A 17,948-nucleotide genomic window follows, 5' to 3' on the forward strand; every position below is an offset into this window, starting at 1 on the left:
GGCGCGCGCCGCCACGCCCGGCTAAACTCTTGGATTTCTCTGAGTAAGCTCCTACCTAAGATGCTAAGCGGCTGTTTACCAGACTTCGTGGCTTCAGACTGCATCTTCTGACTTGAAAATGAAGTCGTGTTACCAATCCCAGTTTCGGTCTTCTGCATCCGGCCCGGTGACGTAGAAAATAATTAAAACATGGGGCCCGGCTCCTTGGCTCAGCCTGTATAATCCCAGCACTTTGGGAGGCTGAGGCGAGTGCATTGCCTGAGCCCGCGGGTTCGAGACCCACCCGGGCAAGGTGGCGAGCCCCCATCTCTACAATAAATCAAAAATCAGCCGGGCGTGGTAGCGCGCGCCTGTAGTCCCGGCTGCTCGGAAGGCTGAGGCGGAAGGATGGCCGGAGCCCGGCAGGTCGAGGCTGCGGTGGCCGGGAGCGGCCGCTGCACCCCAGTCTCGGCGACGGAGTGAGACTCCAACTCAAAAAAAAAAAAGAAAAAAATTAAAACACAATAAAATATTGCATCTCTCCTTCATGTAGCTAACAGGATGGTAGGCATCAAAAAATCTAAGAGTATAAAAGAAGATCTAAAAACGTATAGAAAAAACAACAAACTTTAGCCATTAAGTAACCTACAATCAGATCTTAACAGGAGACTGAATAAGAACTTTCTAAATAATCATAATAATAATTCCTTTTAAAAACAACTAAGTCTGCTACTAAGTAGGCATGCAGTTTGGGGGTATCAGTTCACCTTTGTGAACCTCCATTTCACTTTAAGTAGGGTTTAGATTAGAACAGGATCTATCAACCTATAGTCAGTCTACAGATTCCTGATGAGGGCCAAAGATGCAAAGAGGGTGGGGGTGACCACGAAAACCTTGAAATTGTATGCACCATTCTGGGTATGAATGCATTCCATATTCTGAGGAGAGAGTTCATGACTTTTATTAGATTCTCAAAGGGGTTCATAAATTCCAAAGTGGTTAAAAGTATCTGGACTAAGTGATTTTTCAGATCCCTCATGACTCTATAAATATTTTTAAAACTATGGAATATGGAGATCCATTATTGGTTTATATTTTATGACCAACTTAGATCATAATGAGTTTTTTCTGTTCTTTGTTCCAGGTCTAAATCTAATAAGATTAAGTCTAAATTAAAACTCCAGGTTGTTATAATCAAGAAAAACTTATATTGCCATTTCTTAGCAGAAGAAAAGCCAATAAAAGGGTGAGGACACTCACTATATTTGATTAAGTCACACAAAATAATTTTTTACTGCCAAAGTTCTAAGTGACTGAGATTAAACAATGACTGAAAAAAGCCACAAGTAAAAAAGGTAGAGGCAAAATTTCATTCAACAATGTAATACTCTGCAAGCTATAGCATAAAAAAGAATCCCAGTCTGTGGCTCACATATTTCAAGCAGTGTGTTAACACAGAATTACCAACAAAAAGAACTTTGATGAAGGGCATCGTCTGGCGTCTAAAATTCCATTTCCTTACTTTAATTCTCCACCTCCAGCTGCCTGCTTGGTATTTGTCAACTCAAATTCAAAGGATTAAACAACATTTATCGCCATCTTCCTGAAAAGTCGACCTCTCTCCTTACTTTGTTATCACTGTATGGATACCTCTGTTCTAGTTATGCATGCTCCAGTGTCAATAAGTATTCATACCAGTCGCTATGAATTTGGAAGAGAGATCTAGTATCTCTCAAACCTACAATAAATTCAGATAAAAGAATTTAAAGCCAGAAAACAACTGCAGACCCTCTATTCAGAACCAACTACTTCCTAAAGAACCCAAGGAAAATCAACTCAGTTTCCTTATAAAAATTTGCAAGAAAAAAGATAGACGAAGAAACCTGCAGAATAAGACCCCAAAAATGACATTTATAAGAAAATTAAAGATTTGACCACTTACTGGATCTTTGATGTCAAGGGAGTATTTATTAATATTTAAAGTTGATATATCCATACATGAAATAATATACCGTCTGGGATTTGTTTTCAAAAAGATGGGGGGAGGGCAGTTCATGGGGGTACAGCCCAAACAAGTTTCGGCAGAAATTTAGAATGATTGAAGCTGAGTGACGGGCCAATGGGCGTTGCCATGACAAGAAACGCTTTTCATTTTCAAGATTCCGATGAGAAGAATATCGTGCGTATGTTGCATTACTCTGAGCAATGAAGCCATGTGCAACTGGGGTCTTAAGAAGGAAAGTGGGCTGGTGGCACTCACCCACGTGGTCATGCAAAACACACGGGGGTTTGATGCTTCCTATGGCAAAAATTAGCTAGAGAATTGGACAAACTTTTTTTTTTTGAGTTGCCTCGCTCTCGCTCAGGCTGGGGTGCCGCGGCACACGCACGCCACCCAGCGTCGGCCTTCTGGGCGCCGGCGCCCTTTCCGCCTGAGCCGTCTGCGCGCTACCACGCCCGGCTAATTTTGCTTTATTGTAGAGACGCGGTCTCGCCAAACTGCCCGGGCTGGCCTCGAACCCGCAGGCTCAGGCAATCCATTTATCTTGGTCTCCCAAAGTGCTGGGATTACAGGCGGAGCCACCGAGCTCGGCCCAAACTTCAGTTTTAAAATAAGCAGGGCACACAGCCAAGTTCAAACCCGCAGGATTTTTTTTGTTTTGTTTTTGAGTCGGAGTCTCCCTCGGTCGCCCAGGCTGGAGTGCAGCGGCCGCTCCCGGCCACCGCAGCCTCACCTGCCGGGCTCCGGCGATCCTTCCGCCTCAGCCCTTCCAAGTAGCCGGAATTACAGGCGTGCCTGGCTAATTTTTTGATTTTTATTGTAGAGATGAGGTCTCGCCAAGTTGCCCAGGCGGATCTCGAACCCGCAGCCTCAGGCAATCCACTCACCTCAGCCTCCCAAGGCGCGGGATGACAGGCTGAGCCACGTGCAGGATTTTTACAGAGCAAAAATTACTACCAAGTGTCTCAAATTACATTATCGTTTCCAGCGGGTAATCAGAGGTTTTATATTTGCAAAAGTAATCTCATTCCAGTTTAAGGTCCATATCGACAGTTCTGAAGACGCAGACCACTTGGATATTGAGGTACTGATCAGGATGAATTTCTTTGTGCACCTGAAAGTGGTGGGAGGCCGGGCTCGGTGGCTCAGCCTGTAATCCCAGCACTCGGGGAGGCCGAGGAGAGTGGATTGCCTGAGCCCACCGGTTCGAGACCAGCCCAGGCAATCTGGCGAGACCGAGTCTCTACAATAAATCAAAAATTAGTGGCCGTGGTGGCGTGCGCCTGTAGTTCCGGCTACTTGGAAGGTTGAGGCAGAAGGATCGCCGGAGCCCAGCAGGTTAGGGTTGCCGCGAGTGTTCCACTGCACGTCCAGGCTGGGCGATGGAGTGAGACTCGAACTCAAAAAAAAAAAAAAAAAAGCCGGGCTTGGTGGCTCAGCCTGTAAACCCAGCGCCTTGGGAGGCTGAGATGAGTGGATTATCTGAGCCCGCGGGTTCGAGACCCACCTGGGCAACTTGGCGAGACCTCATCTCCACAATAAATCAAAAAATTAGCCGGGCGTGGTAGCGCACCTGTAGTTCCGGCTACTCGGAAGGCTGAGGCGAAAGAATCGCCGGAGCCGGCAGGTCGAGGCTGCGGTGGCCGGGAGTGGCCACTGCACTCCAGTCTGGGTGACAAAGTGAGACTCCAACTAAAAAAATAAATAAATAAAAATAAAAATATATAAAGTGGTGTGCTGGGGGGAGGGAAACCCATGTGCTTCTCAAGTTCTTTCTAAATAAAAATATGATAAATTTGCTTGCTGATCATGAAATCCACATTGGACAAACATCAGCTTGACTTACCTGTCTTCATGAGACAATAATAGACAACAGTCATCAAAAATTGCCCTTGTGCTTCAGTTACCTGCTAATAATTCAAATAATCTATCAACAGAATATGCTATATATTTTATCTGAAAGCTCAGCATTTCTTCTATTAGAGATTAGATTCTAGAAAGTTCTAGGAATCACTGAATTGTCTGCCATGTGTATTTTGGTATCTTTTAAAAACTAGGTATTCTTTGTTAAAAATAACTCCAACAAGGTTAAAATTTCATTTAATATAAAGAGTGACGAGGTACTTGAAAATCTTTGTATCAAATCTATAATCTATCTTCTCTTCAATACAGGCCAATAAAACATGATAAGATTAATCTGTAGTAATTAATCAACAAACCATAGAGTAAGACTAAACTTTGTTAATCCCCAATATACTCAAAAAGTTTGGCAGGGCACAGTGGCTCACACCTGTAATCCCTCTACTTTGGAAGACTGAGGAGGCAGCAGGATCCATGGGCAACATACGGAGACCCTGTCTCTATAAAAAATTTAAAACATTAGCTAGGCATGGTGGTGTACCCCTGTAGTCTTAGCTATTCAGGAGGCTGACGCGGGATCACTTCAGTCCAGGAGTTGGAGGCTGCAGTGAGCTATGATGGGGCCACTAAACTCCATCCTGGGTAAGAGTGAGACCCTGTTTCTAAAAAGAAACGCTCGGTTTTGTATATTTGACTGCCATGGCCTTAATTTAATGTTAAGACCTAAAAGATCATCTTTGAGAACTGGCTTGTATATTTAAGAGTTGAAGATAGCGGTTGTGGTGGCTCAAGCCTGTTATCCAGCACTTTGGGAGGCCGAGGCGAAAGGATTGCCTGAGTTCAAGGGTTTGAGACCAACCTGGGCAACTTGACAAGACCTTGTCTCTACAAAAAATAAAAAAATTAGCCGGGCGTGGTAGCGCACACCTATAGTTCCAGCTACTTGGAAGGCTAAGGCAGGACTGCCTGAGCCCAGCAGGTGGAGGCTGCGATGGCCGTGAGCGTGCCACTGTACTCCAGTGTGGGTGACAGAGTGAGACTCTGATTTAAAAAAAAAAAAATTCCAAACTTCTCATTTCTAAAATTGCTAAAGTTCCAAAGGCTGGCAGACCCAGCAACTCATCTATGACCAGCTGAGCCAACACTTAGTACTATGCACCTGCTTCCTGAAGCTTACTCCAAATGGGATTCCCAAGAACACTGCAAGGATCCTCTACTTCAGTAAGGATCATCTCCTTTAACGCTTGATGTTCAACTGGCTTACAGGAGTGAAACACAATTACTTCAATTATAGATTTAAATCCCTATTATGACATTTATTAGCAAACCACTGAATCCTCCCAAGCCTGTTTTCCTTAGCTACAAAATGGGGCTAAAATATATAACTAGTTTTGTGAGAATTAAATGATAGCATGCATCTTTGTACACAGCTTTTTTTTTTTTTTGAGTTGGAATCTCACTCACTCTGTTGCTCAGGTTGGAGTGCAATGGCATACTGGCAACCACAGCCTTGACCTGCTGGGCTCAGGTGATCCTTCTGCCTCAGTCTTCCAAGTAGCTGGAACTACAGGCATGCGCCACCACACCCAGCTAATTTTTTGATTTATTGTAGAGATGAGGTCTCACCAAGTTGCCCAGGCTGGTCTTGAACCTGTGGGCTCAGGCAATCCTCTCACCTCAGCCTCCTAAAGTGCTGGGATTATAGGCATGAGCCACCACAACTGGTCTGTACAGTTTTCAAAATTGCCCTTTTTTGCTCACATTTCAATTCTTCATACTCTCTAAGATGGACTTTATATATATTCTCGTATTCTAACTGGTATTTTACTTTTTTTCATTTATTACTGTTTTCATAAACTTTCTCAAATCCTTTGATATAAACAAACTTCAAGAGGAAAAAAAGAACAAACCCAGTCTAGTTGTCGCAAAAAGTTCACAGTAAAAGGGAAGAAAAACATGCAATGAAAGGGGAGAAAGCGAAGAAAAACATTTGTCTCCAGAAAGCCTTCCGAAAGCATTCCACGTAGGAAATAGACCCTGAAAAGTTATTTTCATAGTGGTTTAATAGGTGCCACAAAAATGAATCTTGTGGCAATGTCAATCTTCCCCACAAATTGAATACTTTCATTTATTTGCCAATTTCATCCAACAGCATTCTAGAGGTCAGTTTTTCATTTAAAAATAAGTACACATTTTAAAAAAGGATTAAACTTGTAACAGACCTCATTCAGTATAAATTTTAGGCATTATTTCTGAGTGTCAACTATACAAATCAAATGATTAAACATCTTCCTCCCAATTCAGTCAAGATATGTGTAGTAACTAATGTATAAATAACTGCTCCCAAAAGACATATGATAGGACTTTCAGAATATAAAATGAATAAACATCTCAACAAGTAAAAATTATTATTAGCATTAAAAATAATTTGCGAAAAAAAGTAGTGAGTGTAATTATGAAGCGTCATACTCATCTCAATTCTATTTCTAAAATAACATGGCATCATTCTAACTAAGAGAAAAGCTGGTTTTCCAAAAATAGGATTGTTACCTTTACCCGAGGTTTAAAAAACAAATATTACCATCATGACATCACTAGAAAGAAATTGAAGCATACAAGGAATAAACTATAGTTTCTTTTTATATCAAAATGTACTCTTGAAAATGTGTTTGGCACAGTGCTAAATCATATATAGTTAATACTAAATATTGCAGGATACAATAAAACCCTGGAGTTAATTGTTTACACCCTCTTATGGGAATGAAAATAATAGATACCAATTATTCAGAAGTCAGCCTATACAAACTGTATAAACAATATTTTATGTTTTGCTTTGAAAACCAGTGATATAATAAATTTTACATAAAAGACTGCAAAATAATATAAATGGATTTAAACAGATTTTTACAATAAGAAATTCAAATGGAAACAGACAAGTAACAAAGAGAAGTAAAAAAATTTATTGCAGTATTCGCTCCACCAGATTGCCTGGGGATCCCTTTTCTTGTATTGTTTTCAGGGTGACCTAATACATCAAAATCTACATTTACAAAAACTCCTTCTGCAGATAGGTCATAGATACTGCATGCTTTTTTTTTTCAACAGAATAAATTATATATCCAGGAGATTCTGCCATTTTACAGCCTGGAGAAAACAATGCTTCCCTGGAAACTGGGCTAAGCTAAAGAAAGCCATCCGCTGCTAGGTTAAACTCCAAGAACACTTTATTAAGAACATTAACAGACTAATTTCCAACATTCACTTGTTTATTTTTTTAAACAGAAAGTTTTTTTCCAAGATATAAACAATTTTTGTTAAACTATAATACAGTGGGAGTAAAAATGAACTGAGAATCTGTTTCTGCTGCACAACAGCGAAGGGAGCTCCCACAAAAATGTTTGCCCAACATTTCCTTCTTTTGTTCCTGCATCCCAGGTTCCACTCTTACTCTTCATAAAACTGATTTTTTTTTTTGCCAGAATGTTGATATTTCAAGTTTTTCTGCCTTTAAAAAAAATTCCTGTAAATTTGGCTGCATGTACAAATTCATTAGCTGGAAGTCCCATCCTTGGCGGCATACAGGGATCGTAAAGTCTGAACAACTTTATTAGTCAGCTTATTAGCACTCGTTAGAGCAATTTTTTTGTAAATAATGTCTGACTCTTTAATAGTGTCTACCCAAGGCACCAGTTTGCGGCCATCACGGCGCTTAGCCTCAGTCCAGGAGCCACTGTAGGAGCCTGCCATCCACTGAACACTGAAGCCATTGCTGGTTTTCTGTACTACTCTTGCAATTTGTGGTCGATCTTTGTACTTTGGACAGCAAATAGCGATGACATCCATGACGTCAACACTTTCATTCATCTGTGCTGCCAACTCCGTAGAGTCTGAATTTCGTTTTGACCTTCTCAATGACTAAAACATTGGGAGGGGGGAAAAAAGACCAAGTGTTACACAAAATAATTTTAGTGAAATTATTGTTTTTATTGCTTTTAATCCCTTGACGCCGGGAGTTGGGATTTCCCAGCACACTTCCATTGCCGGCAATGAGACGCACCGTGACCGCCAGCGCCAAGGGGTTAACATATACTTGTAAAACCATATAATTCTTAATTTGTACCCGTGTCTTTACTCTTATTGATATATAAAATTATATATACATATGAACCATAAAGCTACATAAAACTTAGCAACAATAAAAAGAATAACACACATTAATACAATCCAAAGGAAAATTAATAACCCTTTATGCTGGATAAATCTCATTTGTTTTTTTTATTGTCTTTTATGTTAAACTTTCTACAAAAGGATGTATAAATGGTTAAGTAGAGAATCTCTATCTACAAAATGTTTTTTCTTATAAGTATTACATTACTTGGTGTACATTTAATAGACTGACATATATAAGCACATAAAAATCGTTTTACGTAATACGCTGCGAAATACGTTGACTCCTCCTCCGCCTCACCCCTGAAGTGCCTCCTCCTCTATCCTCCCCATCACTTTCATCATCTTCTGTCTCTGCTGCTGTATTGTTTTTAGGGCTGCCTCCTCCAAGCAGCGAGGTAATTGCTTTGTTCCGAGCATTTGTGCTAGCTGACACCTCCCCTTCTTCCTCTTCTTCGTCAGGGTCCAGGTGTTCCATGAGAAGTTTAAACTACAGAAAACATATAAATTCCGAGTTTTAAGTAAACATTTCAAGCATGGTTGTCAACTTCCTAAATGTTTTGTAGGCAGTAGTTCAGTGTGGGTGAAATAGATCTTAGCTATTGTACAAGTCAGAGGTTGGTAAACATTTTCTGTAAAGAGCCAAATACCAAATATTTTAGCTTTGCAGGCCATACAGTCTGTCACAACTATCCATACTATGCTGCCACTGTAGTATGAAAGCAGCCATAGATAATATGTAAATAAATGGTCATGCATGTTTCAATAAAACTTTATTTTGGCTGGGCACGGTGGCTCAAGCCTGTAATTCCAGCACTTTGGGAGGCCGAGGCGAGAGGATTGCCTGAGCCTGCAGATTTGAGACCAGCCTGGCAACATGGTGAGACCTGGTCTCTTAAAAAAAAAAAAAAAAAAAAAAGCCAGGCTCGGTGGCTCAGCCTGTAATCCCACGCCTTTGGGAGGCTGAGGTGAGTGGACTGCCTGAGCCCGCAGGTTCAAAACCCGCCTGAGCAGGCGAGACCTCATCTCTACAACAAAATAAAAAAATTAGCCGGGAGTGGTAGTGCGCGCCTGTAATTCCAGCTACTGGGAAGGCTGAGGCGGAAGGATCGCCGGAGCCCGGCAGGTCGAGGCTGCAGTGGCCGGAAGTGGTCACTGCATTCCAGTCTGGGCAATAGAATGAGACTTCAACTCAAAAAAAAAAAAAAAAAAAAAAAAATTAGCTGGGCATGGTAGTGTGCACCTGCAGTTCTGACTACTTGGAAGGCTGAGGCAGAAGGGTCGCTGGAGCCCAGCAGGTCAACGCTGGGGTGGCCACGAGCATGCCACTGTACTCCATCCAGTCTGGGCAATGAAGTGAGACTCCAACTAAAAAACAAATACTTTATCTTATTTACAAAAACAGGTAATAGGCTAGATTTGGCCCATAAGCCATAGTCTGCTGATCCTCAAAGTCATCAAGCAAGCAGGTGATAATAATTACCGATAGACATCTTTAGTATCGGTCTTCTTTGCTTTCTGCCAAGATAAAAGGATACAAGAGGAAGCAAAGAGTATTGACAAATTTTAAAGGGCAACTAAAATATTTTTTCAACTCAGAGTATAAGGTTTGCAAAGTCTATGAATAGCATAAAATCAATTGTGTAGATTTCATTTTTGGTTCAAAAAAACCATATTTTTTATGTTTAGCTACTTGCTTTAAGTAGATTAGTGTATAAAACTTCATTTTGATTTTTTAGGACAGCCTTCTAAAGACATTTCAAAAATTCTTAAAAAAATTTTTTGGTGGTAAAATATATATAAGTAGTGTGCAATTCACTGGCATTAAGTATATTCACAATGCTGTGCAACTATTAGCACTATCCGTTTCCAGAGATTTTCATCATTGCAAAGAGAAACTCTGTACTCATTAAACAATAATTCTCTACTTATCCCTTCCCCAGCCCCTGGGAACCCCTGGGCCTGAGGTTCTATTTTCTGTCTCTATGAATTTTCCTCTTTTAAAAGTACATTTTACATAAACATACTCACATACTTGTTAAGTGAGAATATATACAAGAGATATACAGATATATAAACTTGTATTACATGTGTAAGAATACATGTTAAAGTAATAATATTGGTTGTCAGAAAGGAGAGGAACAGAATGGCCAAACAAGGTAAGAGGATGAATGTTGGTAGTTTTACATGTATGAAATATAGCAATCCATTGAATTAAAAATACAGTCAGTCCTCCATATCCATGGGTTCCACATCTGTGGAGTTAGCCCACCGTGGATCAAAAATATTTGGGAAAAGACACAATAAAAATAATACAACAATAAAAAATAATATAAATTAAAAAACAATGCATTATAACAACTATTTACATACCATTTATCCTATATTAAGTTATTAAATCTGGAGATGACTTAAAGAATATAGGAAGATGTGCATAGGTTATATACAAATATTATGCCATTTTATATCAAGGACCTGAATATCTATGAATTTGGGGGTATCCTGAAAGCAATTCTTCATAAATACCAGGGGATGACTATAATATACACACATACATTTTCCTATAATCTTTCTTTCTTCTTTTGAGTTGGAATGTCACTCTGTCATCCAGGCTGGAATGCAGTGGCACAATCATGGCTCACAGCAGACTTGGCCTCCTGGGTTCAGGTGAAACTTCTGCCGCAGCCTCCTGAGAAGCTAGAACTACAGGCAAATGCCACCACCTGGTTAACTTTTAATTTTTTTTTTTTGTAGAAATGAGGTATTACTATATTGCCCAGGCTGGTTTCAAACTCCTGGCCTCAAGCGATTCTCCCGCCTTGGCCTCCCAAGTCCTGGGATTACAAGTTTGAGCCACCATACCCAGCTACGTTTTCCTGTAATCTTTCATTTTCACTAAAGTAATTAGTGGGCTGTTATTTCCTAAGAAGAAATAATTATGATGCAATGAGCACAATGGGGAAGGCAAGCTTATAGCAACTTATTAAGACCACATACAGAAAAATAATATAGAAGTTCATGAAGCTTACATTCAATGTAAAGGAGATAGCTTATCTCCACCTCTTCCTCAAATTTACTTTTCGAAAAAGCCCTTATGAGGAGTAAATACTTTTGGTTTTTCTACTCACATCTAGATACTGTTTTACTATACTCCTCTTCACATCTTCAGTGATTTTGGAATTAGCCATATCACTCCGCAGGAAGTCCAGTGTTTGTTTTGGGTGAAAATGAACTCCTGTTTTTCGGTTTATCGCTTTATCATATACTTTTGCAGATTCAGATGGAGAGTACTTCTGAATTTTACTGTTTTGGAAAAACAAAATAAAAAAATTTAAAAGATACCTGAATCTATGGACGCAACATATTAGGAGAAATCCCATTATAGGTGAGATGCATAATTTTAATGGAATTAGTGGTAGTTTCTCATGTCTGATTCCATAACACCCTGATTATGATCCTAGGACAGCTTCAGTACCATTGCTAATATGGCCTAACTGGTTCACCTCCTACTTTTTGCCTCTCACCTATTAATTCTCTCTACAGCAGCCAGAAGACACATCTATTTCACACTGTGGGCCAACCCAACTTAAACATCTTTTCAACTCCTTAGTACTACTGCCAAGAACTTTCAGGGTTTTAAATTATTTCAAATTAGTTGCCAACATTTAACATCAAGATATTCCTCATACAAATGTGTATTTCTAGCATCTCTTGAAAAAGTGGCAGCTCAGGCCTCATGTGCCCACCCTCGTGTGGCAACAAGTTTACGGAAATCTGAGAAGACTCCATTTCAATGACATTAAATGACTTCTTTACATGAAATACACTCTTTACAATTGGACCAGATCCACTTTACTCTTTTTATTATACATTCCCTATTAACATTTGACTTTGTGACTCCTAATCTGAGGTGTCAATGAATGTAAAAGATGATCAAAGTTCCATGGGTATAAGCAGAAAACAGATCCCTTTAATGATTAACGGTGAGTAAAACAACAGGGTGTTCACAGTAACCAGTGCTTTTCCTCTCTTACTTTACAGAGTACTTTAAAGACTACAAGGTTTTTGCTAGAGCTCAGCCTAGTTTGTCTATATCTGTTACTTCATAGCTATTTAAGATACGCAAACTTGTAACCTATTTTAAGGTTAGCTTGATTCTCTAATGAGAACTTTTAAAGGAAATCAACAAAATATGCCCTTTAATTTGTAATGCAATGTTACCAAGTAAAGGAATATGCCTTTTCTCCATTAACAGAATGAATAAATTATGGTGTATTATACAACTGAATGCTGTACAACAATACAGAGAAACAAACTCCTTTTTTTTTTTTGAGTCAGAGTCTCACTCTGTCACCCAGGCTAGAGTGCAGTGGCACAATCACTACTACTATAGCTTTGACCTACTGGGCTCAGGCAATCCTTCTGCCTCAGCCTTCCAAGTAGCTGAAACTACAGACATGTGCTACCACTCCTAGCTCATTTTTTGATTATTACACAGATGAGGTTTCACCAAATTGTCCAGGCTGGTCTCGAACACCTGGGCTCAGGCAATCCTCTCGCCTCTACCTCTCTAAAGTGCGGGGATTATAGGCATGAACCACCCCACCTAAGTTTTTTTTAAAAAAAGAAATATTTCTAATATTAAAGTAGGCATGGGATCAAAACTGGGTTTCATCATATTTCTTTACTATTTGAACAAAGTAAAGTTTTTCTCGCATTGCTGATGTAACCTTACCTATCAGAAAATCCACAGAGATTCTTCAAATGTTGTTTTAACATCAGAAGCAATAAAATACCCTGGGAGACATTTGCAAATTCAATTAAAGGAGCTGAATTTTCTGGCAAACATTTCATCACTGAATTTATATCATCTTCTGAATCTGAATCTGAATCAGAATCTACACGTTTCCTTGACTTTCGAGGTCTGGAAACTTCTTCTTCACTCTCACTTGACTCATTTTCCTTACTAGGTGATGACTTTCTCTCTTTCCTTTTGTCCTTTACCATAGACTGAAAGAAAGAGAAAATTATTGTTTGAAACAATAAAAACAAAATACCACTAACAAATAAAAGTATGCTCCATTCAACAGCTTAAAAAGCTTCCTTAAATTAATATTTTATAAACCTCTTGACTTTCTATAAACAACTAGAGATAGAACCCTTAGGGGAAAATTAGTTTTCAAGACAAAGTAAAATCATATATAAAACCCAACCCTTCCCCCACAATCACTCCCTTCAAAAAAGTCCTTCTAAGATATCATTCAGAGGGAAATACTTTTCTTATAGGAATATTGATAAGATATAAATTATAGAAGTATCAATTTGGTATATAAGTAAGCCATTATAGTGAAAAAGTAATAATTTTAAATTAACTGAGGAAACTACAGTAAGCTTGAACATCCTAAGCTTCTATCAAACACTTCAAAAACTTTTTGGTGAGATAATATGTAATGTTTCTTGAGTATTTAAATTCTGTTTCTTTGTACTTTATGAAAATGTTAGCTCTTAAAAAGAAACAAAGTCAACTGGATTTAAGCAGATGTGCTTTGTGTGTGTGTGTGTGTGTGTGTGTGTGTGTGTGTGTGTGTGTGTGTAGGGGCAAAGTTACAAAAGCAATTATTTAAAACCTAACTGTTAAATAAAATAGAAGAAACATTCACAAATGTATTTGCACCAGTAAGTAGGTAAAAAAAAAAGATGAAGGAAATTAGTAACTTCTCAAACGTAAATGTGCATGTTAATATCCTTGGGATTTTGTTAAAAATATGCCTCTGTTTCAGTAGGTCTGGAGTGTGGCCTAAGGTTCTGCAGCTCTAACAAGCTCTCAGGTAAGTGCTGCTGGTCTGTGCTCCACACTTCAGGTAGGAATGGTTTACATACCGCTGTAATTCCAGCCTTAGGAAGCATCTAAAAGAATTCCCTGACTTACTAGTTTGATAAGACTGAGTTTTGAGCACTATAGTTTTATAAAATGAGACCTACTTGTATCAGTTAGGCACATGAGAATAGTCCATCCAATCTGTAAAGAATTAACTGGCTAGGTGCGGTGGCTCACGCCTGTAACCCCAGCACTTTGGGAGGCCAAAGCGAGAGAAGTGCTTGAGCCTAGGGTTCGAGTCCAGCCTAGGCAACCTGCGAGACCTCGTCTCTACAATAAATCAAAAAATTCGCAGGGCATGGTGGCACACGCCTGTAGTTCCAGTTATTTGGAAGGCTGAAGCGGAAGGATCACCTGAGCCCAGCAGATCGAGGCTGTGGTGGCCGTGAGTGTGACACTGCACTCCAGCCTGGGTAACAGTGAGACCCTGACTCAAAAAAAAAAAAAAAAAAAAGAATTTACTGAGTGCTTGCTATGTGCCTAGTGCCCTACCAGATACTTCTATAATTAAATCAATTATATTTCCTTCTAAAAATGACAGAAAAGACATAAGGTTTATAACAAAAAATTTAGTGAAGATTTTGAGCACACAGTATGACAACTCCATTATGATGCTGTTGCTGAGGGATTAGATGATTAATGATGTTATAAAATGTTTCCATGTAAATAAGCTATCTATAAATATCTAAGTATTTTCATGTGTGATGTTTTGATCTACAGCATTACAAGACTTACAGAATAGCAAGGTGCTTTAAAATGGGGTTTAAATGGATATATGAATGGGCATGAAACATTGAAGGTCAGTGCTTAAAGTGAGAGAAATAAAGAAGTGGGATGGCTTGTCAATACAACAAGCCATATCTGTATTAAAAATTCACCCTAACTATTAAGAAATTGAATGGTTTTAGATCTTTTGGAAAATAAATAAAATGACATCCACTGCCTCTCCCAATTCAAGTACTGTCCAGATTTCATTAAGTTCATTTAGAAATATTTTACATACCTGTGAAAATAAAAAAGAGTAATGAGAAACAAAACAGTGAAAATAGCATGCCTGCACTTTGATAGATGAATTAAGAATAGTAATGTGTGTAACTTACCTCCTTGAATGATTGCAGAAGGTTACTACCAGAAACTGAGAGTGTAATGTCTATATGATGCATTATAAACAACGGCTCTTCCTGTGTCTGGTATGGAAAACAGGCTAGATTGTCTGCTATATACAAGAGCATAGTCACTTCTGTTTTCTGTAAATTTTAAAAAAAAGGTACAAATGTTTAAAGGATAATCTAGAAACCCATCCAAAAAGCTTTTTTAGAAAAAATATTACAAGGGTACTTTCACCTCAGTTAATGTTAGAAAGAGACAGAAAGACAGACAAATGTGGCGGGGTGGTGAAGGGGGGAGATGGGGAAAAAGTGAGAGATGGGAGGAGGTATAAAAAAAGGGAAGCAGGAGAACAGAAATTGCTTTTATAAAATAATCTTACACCCATTTTAGAAGATTTTATAATGACTTACACCATGATACGTCAAGAAAGAGGTGAAATTTTTTATTGTACCCATGTGAAATTCCTTAAAGTTTTCTTATAGCGTATATAAAATCTTTATGAGAAATCCATACCACATCAGAAAGTGTAAATGTGAATTCTAATTATGTCATTATGCTCCTAAGGATTTAACCCATATGGAGATCAGTTACACACAGTTACTATTCTGCCCTCAAAAATAAGTAGTAATTATAGTACTAATATGTGGGTTTAAAAAAAAAACAACATACATGTATTCATAAAATATTTGTTAGCTTCTTCTGTATCTGTAATTTAGAATGTCAGAGTTGTTTTGACAGTGCTGTCAGTTTCACACTATAAAAACTCCGAAGTAGCAAAATTTAAGAAAAAAATTATGGTTACCACCAGTTGTTTGCTTTAAAAGAGACGTTAACAGACTTGAAACGTTCTCATGATCACACAGAATATAAACAGAAAGCCATGTCAGTATCTACAGGATCTGTACTATAGGATCTGCAGGTCTACACTATGCCTCAATATGACCTTTTACATTATTTCACATGCATTCTTATCTTTGTATTTTTATTCACATTTTTTGCCCTGCCTAGAACATGTTCCTCCTCTGCTTTATATAGTAGATCCCTCTCATCGAATCCCTCTAGGCCTTCAGTGATGTGCTCCTCCTCTGACTCCTTGTTGGAGGTAGTTGGGAGAAAGTGCTGCATTATAAGAGTTGGATTTCCAGTTTAGCATTTCAAATTCTGAGATGACAGAATATCCAGTTGATGACATACAGCAGGTAATGAAACTACACAGGAATAAAGTTCAGGAGACAGACAAGGACCGGAGCAGTGTCATAAATATAAACCACCAGGCAATCAGGATAGGCTAACTTTAATCACTATTTATTTTCTTACTTATGTCCTATTCCCGAAACCGGAGCTAAAATGTTCTCAGGGCAAGAGCACTAGATCATGTCATTTTGCACTCTTAGTATATTGTTCTACACACAATGCAAGCTTAATATTGATGATGACATGATGATGATAATGGTGATGATGAATTATATTCCAGACATTTCTGAAATATATGTAATATTTATTTGCTAGATCACATATCCAAACATTTAATTTAGTACTTACAAAGAAGAGATCCAATAAGGTATCAACATGATGGCAATTATAATTTTACTTTATTGCAAAAGCCTGATGTCAAGCTAACAAGTAATTAAAATATTTCTTTTGCTCTTTTAAAAGCTGCTATATACACAGACTTATATGTAAGCTCTATGTGGGCAGACACTACATCTATCTTTATTATTTTATCTTCTAATCTCTTGGTACAATGGCTGGTACACAGCAGGTGCTACATAAATAGTTGTGTAAAACGAATACATATATTAACTTGTGCAACAGCCAAAAGTGTCCAAATTATAATTACAATAATTTCCCATTATCAAAATCATAGTTTCACTTTCTGCGGTTTCAGTTACCCATGATCAACCATGGTCCAAAAACAGGTGAGTACAATAGAATAAGGTGTTTTGAGGGATGAGGAGGGGTAGGAGAGAGAGGGAGAAGAAAGGAAGAGGGAAGGGGAGAGGGAGGGCAGGGGAGAGGGAAATGAGGGAGAGAAAGAAAGTGAGTACGAGACCACATTTGCATAACTTTTATTATAATATATTGTTGTACTTGCTCTATTTTATCATTGCTGAGCTAATCTCTTACTGGGACTAACTTACATATTAAACTTTATTACTTCATTATTAAACTTTATCAGGGGAAAAACAAAGTACAGTTGGTCACATGCCACATAATGATGTTTTGGTCAATGACAAATCACAAGTATGAGTAGATTCCATAAGATTATAATACTAAATTTCTACTGTACCTTTTCTATGTTTAGATACATTTCGATATGTAAATACCATTGTGTTATGGTTGCCTACAGTATTCATTACAGTAACATGCTGTATGGGAATACAGCCTAGGAATACCAGGCTATACCAATAGCTTGGATAGGCTACACTATCTAGGTTTCTGTAAGTATACTCTTAAGATGTTCATACAACAATGAAATTGCCAATCAGTGAAGAGGAGGCAATCAGAGGTATTCAAATAGGAAAAGAGGAAGTCAAGTTATCTCTCTATGCAGATGATATGATTGTGTACCTTGAAAACCCAAGAGAATCTGTCAAAAGCCTCCTTATATTGATAAAGGCCTTCGACAAAGTCTCAGGATACAAAATAAATGTGCAAAAGACAACCGCATTTCTCTACACCAATAATAAACAAACAGAAACCCAAATAAAAAACACAATTCCATTCACAATAGCCACAAAAAAAATGAAATACCTTGGCATTTTCCTAACCAGAGACGTGAAAGACCTTTACAATGAAAATTACAAAACACTGCTCAAAGAAATCAAAGCTGACACGAACAAGTGGAAAAATATCCCATGCTCATGGATTGGAAGATCAACATTGTGAAGATGTCCATCTTACCTAAAGCAATCTACAATTCAATGCAATACCCATGAAATTACCAACAAC

The 17,948-nt window shown here is 38.4% G+C and overlaps 1 protein-coding gene across 1 annotated transcript in view; it reads right to left on the bottom strand.

Moving 5' to 3' along the window:
* Nucleotides 1-6,458: 6,458 nt before the first annotated feature.
* The window catches only part of NIPBL (NIPBL, cohesin loading factor), a 193,958-nt gene continuing 182,468 nt past the window's right edge, over nt 6,459-17,948 (bottom strand). The window contains exons 43-47 of the mRNA XM_008055534.2: nt 14,987-15,133; nt 12,744-13,018; nt 11,137-11,311; nt 8,310-8,498; nt 6,459-7,756 (exon numbers count right to left, since the gene is read on the bottom strand). Of these exons, the coding sequence (XP_008053725.1) occupies nt 7,391-7,756; nt 8,310-8,498; nt 11,137-11,311; nt 12,744-13,018; nt 14,987-15,133 (1,152 nt within the window). The 3' untranslated portion in view covers nt 6,459-7,390. The remainder of the gene's footprint in view (nt 7,757-8,309; nt 8,499-11,136; nt 11,312-12,743; nt 13,019-14,986; nt 15,134-17,948) is intronic.

Source organism: Carlito syrichta, unplaced genomic scaffold (genome assembly GCF_000164805.1).
Source record: "Carlito syrichta isolate Samal-C Ts95f unplaced genomic scaffold, Tarsius_syrichta-2.0.1 Scaffold301873, whole genome shotgun sequence".
Classification (NCBI taxonomy): domain Eukaryota; kingdom Metazoa; phylum Chordata; class Mammalia; order Primates; family Tarsiidae; genus Carlito; species Carlito syrichta.